We start from the raw sequence: 14,237 nt of genomic DNA, 5'->3' as shown, positions 1-14,237 counted from the left end.
AGTTAAATCCAGTTGGTGTCCAGTCACAAATGGTGTCCCCCAGAGATCGGTGCTGGGGCCCGTTCTCTTTAATATCTTTATCAATGATCTGGATGAGGGGATCGAATGCACCCTCAGTAAGTTCGCAGACGACACTAAACTAGGGGGACGTGTTGATCTGCTTGAGGGTAGATTGGCTCTGCAGAGGGATCTGGACAGGCTGGACAGATGGGCTGAGGCCAATGGTATGAGGTTCAACAAGGCCAAGTGTCGGGTCCTGCACTTGGGTCACAACAACCCCATGCAGCGCTACAGACTGGGGGCGGAGTGGCTCGAAAGCTGCCTGGCAGAAAAGGACCTGGGGGTGTTGGTGGACAGCCGGCTGAGTATGAGCCAGCAGTGTGCCCAGGTGGCCAAGAAGGCCAACACCATCCTGGCCTGCATCAGGAATAGTGTGGTGAGCCAGACTAGGGAAGTAATCATCCCCCTGTACTCGCCACTGGTGAGGCCTCACCTCGAGTACTGTGTTCAGTTTTGGGCCCCTCACTACAAGAAGGACATTGAGGTGTTGGAGTGTGTCCAGAGAAGGGCTACAAAGCTGGTGAAGGGTCTGGAGGACAAACCTTATGAGGAACGACTGAGGGATCTGGGGTTGTTTAGCCTGGAGAAGAGGAGGCTGAGGGGAGACCTTATCACCCTCTACAACTACCTGAAAGGAGGTTTTAGAGAGATGGGAGCTGACCTCTTCTCCCTGGTGACAAGTGATAGGACAAGAGGAAACGGGTTCAAGTTATGTCAGGGCAGGTTTAGATTGGATGTTAGGAAGCATTTTTTCACTGAAAGGGTTATTAAACATTGGAATAGGCTGCCCAGAGAGGTGGTGGATTCACCATCCCTGGAGGTGAAAAGGGTAGATGAGGTCCTTAGGGATATGGTTTAGAAGTGGTGGTGTTTTTATCAGGGTAGGTTAACGGTTGGACTTGATGATCTTAAAGGTCCCTTCCAACCTCACTAATTCTATGATTCTATGATTCTATATTTTAATAGTATTTAGACTAATTTTTATTCCTGAATTTAATAAACATAAGAACTGAGTCTGTTCTTTATTTATGAAAGATGCAGTTTAACAGCCTTCTAATACAGACAGCTATGTAGTGAAAAAAAATGAAGGGATATGTTTTTATAAGGTTACCCATTTTTTTCTCAAAATGCAATTACTTTTATTACAGTAAGCTGAAACCTTCCTCTGAAGTATGCTGAATAATACAGATATTGTATGAGATAATACATTTTGTTATGGTCATATGGCTTCCAATGTTATCAGCTGAGTTACAAAGACTAAAACTAAAGTGGATAACCTTTCAAACAGCATTTTCATTAAGGATATTTAAAAAATTGCAGTTAAGCTGGAAGTCAAGCTTTTTCATGAATTTTTTGTATCAACTATTTTTGGCCAAGAATTTTCATTTTTTTAAGCAAACTTCTTCATCCTTTAACCCACTGAAATTAGGAGGGATTTACTAATTACTGGAGTAATAAGCACTTGAAATAGCCATGAGTAAAGAGGTTTATTTGTCTGTTATATGACGTGGCTACCTGTGATAGCAAGGGACTATTTTCAGTGATCTCAGGGGTCCTTTCTAATCTACATTTCCAGGCTTAAACCCAGTTCCTAAACCCAAGTACGTGAGAAAAAAACCCAACACCTACACTTGCAAAGACATATGACCTGGAGGGCAGGCTAATTGTGGAAGCTGGGGGAAGAGGAACAAGAAGTGGAAGTGTGACTTGTAGACTGATGTTAATAAGCCTCAACTGGCCTAATTACTCATAGGATTTCCACCAGGGTTTGCGTGGAGTGATGGAGTTCAGATCCTATTGGCTACTCTTTTCTCTGGCTTTGGGAAAAAGATCTGATGTTTCATGCCAGAATACATTTTCGAGTGTACAGAAACTAGACTTGGCTCTTGAGTATTCGTGCAAATAGGACACCAAGGCACAATGATATGACAAATATAATTTATTAGGAAACTTTATTGTAGCAGGTGAAATTGTGATAAATTATATAAATGTGTTTGGTTTACAATAAATAATTATTAAGACTATACTCCCACAGAATTTGGGCAGAAATCCATTCTGACCTGATAGTCATGAAATGCTGAAAAATTCAGCACATAAAAACATACAGTGTGCATATAGAAAAACATTGCAATTAGCAATTGAACCAGCTGATGCTCTTCATTAGTCCGACAATTCTTTTGGCACGAGGATCAAACTGGAACTGAGTTGTTCCATGGAAGAAATAGACATAGCCTAGAAATAAAATTAAATCAAATTATATTTCATAGGTGACTTCTTTTCACTATTTTGGAAAAAAAATCCACGTGTACTTGCTATTTTTCATTTCCATTTCAATAAAGTTAATAACAGATTTTTGAAAACAAATTATTCTATTACAGAAGCCTAAATAGGGCTACAGAATAACCCAAATACAGAAACTCAGATTAAAGGTGTATTTTACTTACCGTCTTTCTGGAAAGCAGCATCAACTCTGCCAATTTTTCCAAAATCGGAGACTATTTTCCTGGGATAACCTTGATCCATGGATTTTTTATTTTCATCATATCTTAACACAAGAAGCATCGTTACAATTTTTGAGGAAGCAGGCAGTATTTTGAAAGTCCAAGTCAAATTCATACACAGATGCAACTCTACCGCAACTAAGAAATACTATAAAGAGTAGCTAAAGTAACTTTCTGATTCTTCCTATTGTGTGTTAAGGTTCTCATGGTGTGAGTGTCTTGAGAATCAAAAATCCTGCCTTTAGTAAAGGTTGTAACAAGGCTCTCAAGGAGCTTGGGAATGCAGCCCAGGACTATATTAACGCATTTCTGGCCTGTCCAGAGCTTTGGCCATCACTTGCATGTAGAATGAGTTTCTATTTCAAGGCACTGGGTATCCAGTTCAGTATAAAAGCAAAATGTAAAGCCTGGGAGCAGAAGACTGTAGGACAGTCCTGAAACATACTTGTATTGCTGTTAACCATGTACTTCTTAAACAGACTTACTCTCTGAAAGTTGTCATGAGCCACCCTTAAAATATAAACATGACCAGCTGTACAACTGGAGAATATTTATAGTTTCTTCACAGAGAAATTCAATTACAACACTTTTTATTAGCAATTCACTTTGTTTGAAATGTGAATGAAAAGTGGACATTATCACAACACTGCACAGAAAAAAGGCACTATTGTGGAGAAAAAATGAACAATTTACTAGAAAATCACTCCTTTATCGGGCAAATGTTTAATTCAGTTGCAAGTAACAACATTCCTGCTACAGGAATCTAATGAATGACAAAAAAATCCTATAGAAAAGTTGTCATTTCCTAGCAAATGCTTGGCATTTTTGAACTTCCAGAGAATGCTGTTAAAATTTCTGGAATATACCTGGTTTAGACATCATTGCATTTGAGTTTTATAGTAATACATCAGTCCTCAGAGACAAGTGAAAATGCGTGTTCTGGTAAACAAACATTAAATCTTACCTCCAGTATCTGTCAGCTATAAAAAAGTATGTTTTTCCCGTGGTTTCATCACTGTAAGCCGCATTAACTCTTTTAACAGTCCTTGGGAACCCCAGATGATGGATTGGTTTAGGATAGCCAGGTGCAATGTCATATCCCCTGATAATCCAATATTTATCCTCTGAAAGATATAAGCGCATTTAATTTATTTTTGCTATTTGTAAACAACATTTAATTGTGTTTTACATGGGTAGCAAAAAACATGTCTTAGATATCAGTATAATTCCTTTCAGGTTATTACTTTAGAAAATGGTTCTAATTCTTACACTGGGACTACATCATGAAGACCGTGGAATTGTCTTTTGCTTTTATGAGTAAAACAGAATCATAAGGTGCATGGATAGTACTTTTCCCAGATTTTTTTCAAATTAATTTAAACTATTTGTCTGGGTAACAACGTGGGGAGGGCTGGAGGTTGATGAGTTAATCCACTGACATTGGATTGGGATATTGAGTTTACTAAATTCCTGTAATATGCCATTTCATTATATAGCCATATAATATTTTGAAAACTAAATATGCATTAGATTAAAGTATTAAGAAAGGCATGTGCCTAATCAAAATGCTTTGCTAATTTTAGATGCAATGAACATAATCATAGATGGTAATATATCATGTACTGTAATATGTGCATAATGAAGTTATTTGAGACATTTAAAGCATATTTGAGACCTTTAAAGGAAAGGACTGATTCTTCAGGGAATCGTTTTCCTTTCACAGTACACTTTTCCACCAATTTTTCTTTTTTGGTTTTTTTTTGGTGTTTTTTTTTTTTCCCCAAAAATATTACAAAACACTAAGTGTGTCAGTAACAGCAGTGTACAAATGCCTGTATTTGCCAACTGAATTCAGCAAAAATCCTTCTACGTAAAGCAAAATGCTGTTCCTTAAAGAGAGCTAGACCTGAAGAAGGGAAGCTTTTTTCACGTCTTGTTTTTCAGAGCATTAACTATAACAGAGGGGCAAGTTTTCAGGATTATGACCTCTGGAGATCCCTTACAGCACTATAACTCTATGATGCTTTTAATTATTTGCAGGTTTGTAAGATTCTGTTGCACTGGTCTTCCTTAAAAAAAACACTTTGACTTCTGTATTGGCATAGTTTGCAAAGCAGCAGCGAGTAACTGGTCAGAAAAAGTAGAGAATTTCGGATTCCATTACCTTTAAAAAGTAAAACTTCATCCCTCTCAACGTTTTCATAAGCAGCTTGAATTCTTGATGGTAACTTTGGCCAGAACAGTGAGATAAAATTGAGTTCTGTCTCTGTCCTTGCAGGATGTTTGCGCAGCATGTATCTGATATAAACAAAACATACATTAAAATAGTTCCACTTCTATCATAAGTGCAAAACAACTACTATAGCTCCTGGAGTATCTCCATCCATTGAATGTAAAGGAAATCTAGAGCGACTGCACTCTTAACTTTAGCACTTCATCTACATGCCAAAGATCAGGCAAGATGAGTATAATTCGGTTTCTCTGTAGGAGAGTTGGTTTCACAACCACCTAAAAGACATCTTTCTACAGCGTTTTCAGTTCTGCCCTCGCTCTTGTATTGAGCAGTGGCAGCAAGGTTACAGTGTGGGACCCGCGGACACATTGCTAAGGGCTATATGAATGCTCTTGTTTTGCTGTTAGCTGAATCGAGTTCAGAGACAAGTCTGTTGCAGCAGTGGCCACAGCAGCAGAACACTTGGAAAACAACCTAGAAGCCTGCATCTCCTTCACTGACCTTGTCAACTAGGGCTTTTGGGATTAACGATTTGAGAACTCTCGCTTGTGTAAATACATGGTGATTTTCTAGTGCTTCTCTTTGTACCACATTCCAAAAGGACAGTTTTCCCTCACGGATTACAGATTTTTTTTTTTAAACTACTGAATATTTTAAAGAGATAATATATATGCTTATTGTTGTTACCTGCCCTTGAAGAATATTATTTCTCCACGTAGGGTAGTAATAGCATCAAATGTCAAACTTGGGTCACAAGCTTGTGGAGTTACAGGTCCCGTTGGCTGCACAGCAGCATTAGACTCTCCTATAGGAAGAATATTTCATCTTTCAGTACAGAGAAATATAAAGACAGTGTTCAGAAGGTCTCTGAGGATGCCAAGAATGAGAAGGCATATAGTTTTAAACTAAAGGTCTGTCACTGAAAGCAGGCTTTTAATGTAGATAATACCAGTTGTGTTCACCTTTTCCAAAACGAATTTTTTTTGCAGAACTGGACTCAAGCTGAAGTTAGCTTCCAGGAATTTTCCCTCTTTTGTTATCCACTGTTCAGCAACAGTTAAACTTCTTATTTTGGTGGATGAAGCATATTTTAAACATGTCCTTATTACTGTTTACCAGTAGAAATATTAAATAAAAATATTTTTTCTTACCATAGATGGCTTGAATGCCATCAATGTCATCCTGAGGAAGAAGGAATTCATTGGGGTCTGTGTAGGAGTAAGTCGGATACATCAGTGCTCCAGGGTCATTTGAATGAGACAGACCAAGGGAATGGCCAAGCTCATGGGCAATAACAATGAACAAATTGTAGCCTGTAGGATAAAAAATCATATGAAACAAGGTAAAATCCATTTCAGTATTCAGCACAGTTGACTAAATGAGAAACACTTATGCATCCTCCCAAAATACACTACAGGCACAGGAGAGTCTGTAAGTAATGTTAGCAACATTACAAATAAAAAATAGTGTAACTGAAGAGATAGATGACTAATTAAAGAATGTCCAGCCTTAATTGTGGTCTCATTCTCTAGTGTCCTTGTGTCTTAAACACAAACCCCGTTTCTCCTGTTATGACATAGACTGCTCAGATCAAGGGTCATGCCAATGATGAGTGGAGGTTCAGTGATCCAACAGAAAAAAAAAACTTCAAAAGAAACACTGAGATGCCAGTTTTGGTGGTACTTGAATACCCTGATTAGCATCAAACTTTGAAGTGCTGGGTTAAGACAGACAAAGGATTTGACTTGAGAAGTTCACCACCAGATCTTCCTGTATCCAAATTTTAGGTTTCATCTGAACAAAAAAAATAGTTTTAAGTGCTGACTTTGTTGCCATTATAAACCACTATGACCTAAAAATCTCTTTTCTTAGAATTGATTCCTACAAATGACAAAAAAAGAGCAAAGCAATTTAAAAGGAAAAGTTCTGCCACTTTTTCTCACTTTTTACCTGTAATCAGGCTCATGAACTAAGTATCACATGAGCAAAGATTGTATGAGGTAAAACTGTATAAATGGATCCAATTACAAAGTCCTGACCTCTTCCATTTTTTGTCCAGGCTTCCTCCTCATCAAGATGCACATCTCCACCAATACCTTCACCTGGCTGGAAAGCATGAGCCAGCTGCCCATTGGGGCCATCAAAAGGAGAGTTGTCACGGTGGTCTAAGATGAAGAGGGAAAAAATCAGTTAGAATCCTAAATTATTTCTATGATTGCAGATGGTTGATTAATACATAAAGATATCAATGTTACCTCTATAAGCAAAAGAGATCATTATATCTGCTTCTTTGTCCTCAACCTTTTGGAATGTCAATGGTGTCACATTGCTCCAGACACTGAGAGCTTTTCTGATTGCTTCGTCTACATCAGCTCGTCTCATCTTTGGGGTGTAATTCAAAATCCTTCAAGACAAACCCAACACATTATATATTGTTAAGAATAATGCATTTTATCTGAAAAATAATACATTGTGTAAAAGTCAGATATCTTAGACATAATGTCCTGGTTTGAGGCAGGATTCTTTCTCTCTCTCCATCCTCTCTCTCCTTGGAGAGGTGGGGGAGAATATCTGTTGTTTGTGTGAGTGGCCAGTCCAGCCCAAACCATGACACATATCTTTCGTCAATGAAAATTAATAATCACTTCATTTTAGATGCTGCCTTCTAGAGTGCCTATCTTCCAGAAATCAGTTAATCGCTCTGGATGTCCATATATGGCATTGTTGTGGCATGTTACTTATTTCAGACCCCCCAAAGTTGGGATGCTAGATTTATAGAATTTTGAACCAGATTAGGAAAGGTTACCTGTATGTCAGGTTGTTTCTTTTCCATTTGGGATTCCCTGCTGTGAACACATATTGCCCTACATCAGGTACACCACATCTGGGTTTTTTCATCATTTCCAAAGTGTCAAGATCAGGTTTCCCGGTCACTTGTAGGCCAAAGAATGCCTGCATTTCCTTGAGCTTTGCAGCAAGGGGATTTTCACCCTTGTTTCTTAAATGAGGCTGGTGATCCCTTCGAAGATCATAGAAATTCTGTAGATAACTCTGAACCAGAGTTTAAAAAAACAAGAGCATTGTGGCATGTCAGTACTCTCTTCAGTCCCACTTAAATTTTCTAAGTAATTTTGAACTATTCCCATATCAACATGTCCTGTATTCAACAGAAGCAAGAACAGCCTCATTTCTCCAGTAATTGGTGTGAAGTGTTGAATATAACTTACAGTTTTCATACGGTTTTCTGAATTTCTTGTTTCACTGCTGGAGTATATGAAAAAATGTCTTTAAAATCTAATATTTACCATTAATAATTAATTCCACATTTTTTATGGTGCCCAATTATTCCAATAGCAAAACTTATGAGGAAGCTTATAACTGGTCTCATTCAAGGAAACAGAGATTGGCAGTGAGACTCCACACAGCCACGACTCCCAGTGAAGCATGTCACTACTAGTACAGAGTTGGCACTTGGCAAATCATGCCATTTATTTTTAGCTACGAAATATGATGTTAGGAACTCAGGTCTTCCTACTAAATGTCAACAATTTTGTCCCCAACAAATAATGTTGTGTTTATATAAGTGTTGTATTTCTCATTGGTGTCCTTTTTTTTCAAAGTATTCTGTAAAAGATCCATTCAGCAAAATGTTGAAATACACGTCTGCTTCAAGCAAATTTCCTCCCTTATGTTACTGAGATCAGTCACATCACAAGTTTCAAAGCACCTTCTGAAATGTAAATTTTTGCTGAGTTTGACTATTTCTGCACCTTGCTGCTAGAACTCATGCTTCGGTAGTTTTGTTATTACTTTACAGACAACATCAAAAGTGAAGTTATGCAATATTCAGATGTCTTTTGAGTATATAAGTTCCACATAATTTTCATACATATTCTAGATTGATAGGAAAAGCTTTCTCTTGAAACAACTGCAAAATGGTGCATCTTTAATTTCAAGCAATATCCTGTGAAAGTAATTGCAATTATTGTTATCTCTCAGACGACCTTATGTTTCACCTAGAAATGCACTGAAAATTATTTACCTCTACAAGCTGTAGGGTCTTTCCTTCATCATCTTCTTCTGGACCCACAGGAAAGGCAGAAGAGATGGCCACATATAGCAACAGGAGAAGCAAAACGGTCTTCATGCTCGTCTAAGGCTGTCTGCCTTAGTTTCACTCTTGAGCTATTGAACACACTTCTCAGCTCTGCTTATATAGCAAATTTGTAAATCAGTGACGGTCTGACTCATGCTGTATAATATCCTCTGATTAGTAAAAATGATGCATAAGAGTTTCATCATCAGGTAGTAACGTAATATGTTTAACTAATGTTGCTGTCCTTATTTTGCCCGAGCCTTCTGTTTTGGGCAATTTTGTAGTGTGTTTAATAAATAAGGAAATGCTTTTCAGGTAAAGCATGGAGCTACATTTCCTAGGGTTTTTTTGAATCATGAATTTAGACTATTTATGGCACAACGTCTTGACAAACTGGAGAAATAATAGGAAATAACATATAACAGTAACATAATATAACATATACTATTATAATGAATAACATTATGCTATATATATGATACATATGTTTTATTAGTTAACAAAATATAGCCGATTATGTCATAATATGTAATAATAAAATATAAAAGACTCTTGCCATCACGGATAAGGTCTCAGCTGCGTGTTTTGATCCAGGCAGAGAGGTGAGCTCTGGTTGGAAAGACTCCATGAAGCTTAACAGCAATTTTTGTGAGTCTGGTAGAGGAAGATTCAAGTGACCATTTTGTGACTCTGTGTTCACTGTTTCATGGAATGAATAGCGAGGGGAGCCGTGAAAAATGCTGTTAAATATATGAAAGGTTTTTCCTGAAAGGGAAGCGGTGACTGTTCTCCAAGACTCTAGAACGGTCTTAAACAACAAGGATTAAGTTTAGACATGGGATTTGGGATTCAGCTGCCTGAGCATTAGTGCTATTTGATATGCTCTAGGGAATCCCACCTGATCTTCAGTTGTCCTTGAAAGGTATATGGCTCCAATAGCTCCTGTGTCACAGTAGCCAGCCCCAGGTGGGTGTCTCGAGGACAGGCAAATGAGTAATGAGGAGGAATCAGCTTTAATATTGTGTTGTGTAGAAATTCATAAATTGTTTAGCAGTCTAAGCTCCCATGTTGGACAACGCATTCTAGAGAGTGATTCAACTGACCCTATGACATGGACTTTAAGATGAGATGAATTGCTCTCTGTACTTTGTTGACTGTATTGGCTAGGTCTTTATCAACGATAAGAGGAGTTTAAATACCCAGGACACATGTGGGAACCTACAGTGTAGACTCCTAACTTGAGGAAAACATTTCTAACTGCAGGGACAGCTAAGCACCAGAGTAGATGGCCTGAAGTGGTTGCAGATTTGTTCACTCTGGAAGCTGTCAAGTACAGGATGAACATCTTTCAGAATGGTTTTGGTGTTGCTGTCCTTGTTGGAGGTAAAGATCCTCCTTGGAAACCTTAAAAGGGAAACAGTAAATGTTAGTGTGAGGTGGAAAAATACAAATATATACCATTATCATGTTTTTCTGATATATGTGCAAATTTTGCTCTGAAGGAACTCAATACAGGATGAACATTTTAATTGTTCTGGGAAGTACTTCACTTAGTTTCTCAAACATCAGGGAAAAATCATGTACTTAGTATCTGATTCTACACACACTGTAGTGTAGTACCCCCTAATTATAGCTAGGTTCAGCAGATCATACATAATTCCTGAGAAAAGCAAATTACTTTAGACCTTCCAATGCGAGCCACATTGCTTGTCTGGAGTGATTGACTAAAGCTAACCCAGGACATTTTGAAAGCAGAAGCAACAGTCCAGTGCTGGCATTGGAAATTACTAGGATGATAATTCTTCAAAGGGTACTGCTTTTGTAGATGTGAAGAGATTCAGCCTCATGGTTCATAGTCCAAGGAAACTTAGCTGTTGGTTATTCTTAATCCATCTTGATTTTCAGACATGAACAAAAAGAATTGTGTGTGTTGGATACTTCTCCAAAGTCTTTGCTACAACTCTTATGATCCCGGGATTTGCAAAATGCTGCTTAACTTCTCTAACTCTGTTTCTAAACTAGTGTTATTTCCCTGTAAATATTTATCCTTCGCGTGTTTCTATAGGCTGGTTTATATAGTTCCTGATCCTGTTTCTTTCTTCTTATTTTTTTTTCCTAAGGAGTAGTTAACTCCTTATTTCTTCTATCCTTTTTTTTTTTTTTTTATTTTATTTTCTGGAGCAATCATAGGCATGTTTAAACACATACAGGCAAAGAAGAGATGCAGATTAATCAGATGTGTCTGGTGGCTGAGACGGGAACGTTAGGAAATCATGTGTTGCGGCTTGCACAGAGTGGTACTGCTGCCTTGCACATTTCTGCAAAGGGTCTATAGCCAAATTTTAATGTGACCAAGAGGATATTGAGTCAGGCAGAGGGTGAGAGGGGACATCTGGTTGTTTTCCAGGAAACTTTATATAAATTACTTTCAGCCAGTGGCAGCCGGTGGCAGGACTAGAAAGTCCTGGACTCCAGCACTAGCTGTGGGAGCTGTTTATGTAGTTGAAGAGTCATCAAGTGAAAAGCCTTAAACAGCATGAGGAAGAGGAAGCAGAAGCAGTAGCTTCCCTCTGCCTTGGGAATTTCCACAGTGTTGGGCTACAAAGTCATGTCCCATTTCACCGTCTGCAGTGGCTTCCTACTGCGTGTCCTTTGGCACATCTCCCTTGAACAAGGAAAGGAGAGATTTTAGTCATCTGCTCTTCCCATGGAGTGGCAGCCTCTACTTTTCAAGCGCTTACCTTCAGAGAAAAACCTCAAAACCCGACAGAAGGAGACGTGAGTGAAACTGAGACCCCTCAAAACACATGAGAATTTTTACTGAGTGCCAACCAGTGCCTACACAGTGCCTCACTTTGCTTGTGGGACCATTGTGGTGCACCTGTACCTGACCTGCATATCTAGCCATTTTCCCATGTGAGGGGCTCTGTCCTGTGTGAAGGGGTGTGTGGAGGTCTCAGTGACAGCCCCTGGGGTGTGACCAGGGCCTGGAGGCCCATGTGTCTGTGGTGCTGTGACTGGAGTGCATGCATGTCAATTTGGTACATAAGTATGTGTGCAAGCACTAATGAAGACCCAGGTGGATGAGCCAGAGAGTAGGGTAAGAGGCTGGGAGCTGGGTGTCAAAGTGACCATAAGCCAGGGCTGGATACTGGAGAGACCAGGGTTCTGTGGGTTGGTTACTTGAGGGACTGGGGGCCCAAGTCAGAAACTGGGGTGGCTGTGGGTTCTGCAGTCGGTGAAGGGACCCATTTGTGTGTGTGTGCATGAAGCAGAAGGGGACACCAGCACGTCCCAGGGCAGATGCTGGATGGACAGGGTGTCTGGGCCCATCTGCTAGGGGATCCGTAGTGTCTTTTTTTGTGTGTGTGAACTTGTTTGCATGTGTGTGCACATGTGTGTGCATATGCTTACTGGGAATACATGCTCAGCCTCGCTGCTGGCTGGACCTGGGCTCATGTACCTGTAGCAGCTTCACCTCTACCAGAGTACCAGATTTGGACAACTCCTACCACATTGGCTCTGCCTGAAGTTTGCCTAAAATCTCCACATAACCAATGAAGAGAGATAAACTTTGCCCTTACGTACCCCCCATTGTTCTTCAGAGGCAGCTCTTGCCTGGACCAAAAGCATCAGCTGCCCAGAGAGGTGGTGGAGCCTCTGACTCTGGAGACTTTCAAAACCCGCCTGGCCGCCATCCTGTGCAACCTGCTGTAGGTGAACCTGCTCTGGCGCGGGGGTTGGATTAGATGATCTCCAGAGGTCCCTTCCAACCCTGACCATTCTGTGATTAGTACCTCACTCTGGTTGCCCCAAATCACGCTGCCACCTCTGGGACCTATCTGCTAAGTCACTAGTCAACCCAGACCAGGTGCCTAAGGAAGAGGGGGTTGACACTGTTGTTAAGAAAGGGCCAGCATTTCCAAGGGTTTTTCATTGTACACCCAGGAAGAACAGGCTTGTGTCTCTCTGTATCAGCAATAATCCTGCTTTATTTGCACACTTCTTCCTCAGCAAAGCTGCACCCTTGTTGTTCGTGTTGAGGCAAGAGACCTCGAAGTGTTCCTGTTCCAGGTACGCTACTCACCGTTCCTTGTTCATAAAGTTCATTAAGCATAGGAGTGTAAGCACTGACAGAGGTCTGTCCAGCACGTTTCCTCTTTCCAGCATTGACTGAAAAGGACATTTAGGCAGAAGCATAAGAGATGTATTTCCCCAGAAGTGTTTCCCAGCCTCCAACCATTTTCTGTCTCAGTGATTTCCATTTACTTTGTATCTCACTTACCTAGGTCTTATCCCTTTTCCCCTCATTATATCTGATAATATTTTAAAATGTTCTAATAGCTTTCATCCTTTTCTTCCTAAGGAGAAACTTCCACCCACAACCCTGACTAAATAATGAAAAAATAAATTCACAGTGTGAATCATAGTGGGGCTTCCCTAAACCAGTCTCTCACTACAGAATTACTGTAGAAAAGGGAACTTTGATTGGTAGTTCTGTAGTTTTAATATTACAAAAATTAGAAGCGGTACTTCATAATTCTAAGAATTGATTACTGTTATAATTTGTCACAATGATGTTTGCAATTTCTGAGTAGCAGGTGTCACTGCAAAGTACAGTCATCATTCTTGCAGGAAGTACTTATATGTCTGCTCTGTGCTATTGTGCATATCTTAATCTCTGCATGTGTTTCCAATCTATTTTGAAGCAACAAACTAAATATCTTTCTGCAAAACCAGAATGTTATCCTGAAACAAGCTATTTTCCTTGGAGGATGTCACTTTTCATGCGAAGATTGGAGTGTCAAAGATATAAATCATGTCACTGTGCAGCAATATTCAGCTGGTTGCCAGATATTCACATGAAGTTAGAGAATTCATTAGGAATTTTCTCTTAACGAGCCAAGTACATTTTAATACCAAGATGAAAGAGCCAAAGGCAACTGTCCAAGTTAGATGTCTTAAAGTTTGAACAAACGTGTGACTTAACTTCACCCCATCTTAAACATTTCCTTTACAGAAATGCTGTTGATTCTTCTACAAGAGAATGATCAGTCACTCCTTTTACAAACCAGGGTGCTGTGCTGGGCAGTGTTATGAGCACAATGATATAGTTCAAATCACGGTGAAGTCCAAAGGCCACCGTGATAAGGCTCAGGATGTCAGGTGCTGAATCAGTCCTAATTATTCTATTGTCAAAGAGCAATTCAACGTGACAAGTCACAGACTGGGGCAGTGCCTGAGCTACACCTCAGTGACTTGCACAGTCTCAGACATGGCATCATCAATGATTTCAGTAAAAGGAGAAGGGAAGGAGTGCCACTTTCCATGCCAAGCACCTGTTTTC

General features: G+C 39.6%; 1 protein-coding gene across 1 annotated transcript; it reads right to left on the bottom strand.

Annotated features, from left to right (window-relative positions):
• Nucleotides 1–2,191: 2,191 nt before the first annotated feature.
• Nucleotides 2,192–8,941, bottom strand: LOC309679703 (interstitial collagenase-like; the record flags this gene model as incomplete). The annotated part of the gene is made up of 10 exons (XM_082493085.1): nucleotides 2,192–2,292; nucleotides 2,505–2,605; nucleotides 3,526–3,685; nucleotides 4,726–4,859; nucleotides 5,482–5,599; nucleotides 5,946–6,107; nucleotides 6,834–6,959; nucleotides 7,050–7,198; nucleotides 7,601–7,845; nucleotides 8,837–8,941. The coding sequence occupies 10 exons, from the start codon at nucleotides 8,939–8,941 to the stop codon at nucleotides 2,192–2,194; spliced, it is 1,401 nt and encodes a 466-aa protein (XP_082349211.1).
• Between the last annotated feature and the right edge of the window lie 5,296 nt (nucleotides 8,942–14,237).

This window comes from Vanellus vanellus (assembly GCF_965231255.1).
Source record: "Vanellus vanellus genome assembly, chromosome: 1".
NCBI lineage: Eukaryota > Metazoa > Chordata > Aves > Charadriiformes > Charadriidae > Vanellus > Vanellus vanellus.
This window is presented reverse-complemented; position numbering and strand designations above follow the sequence as displayed.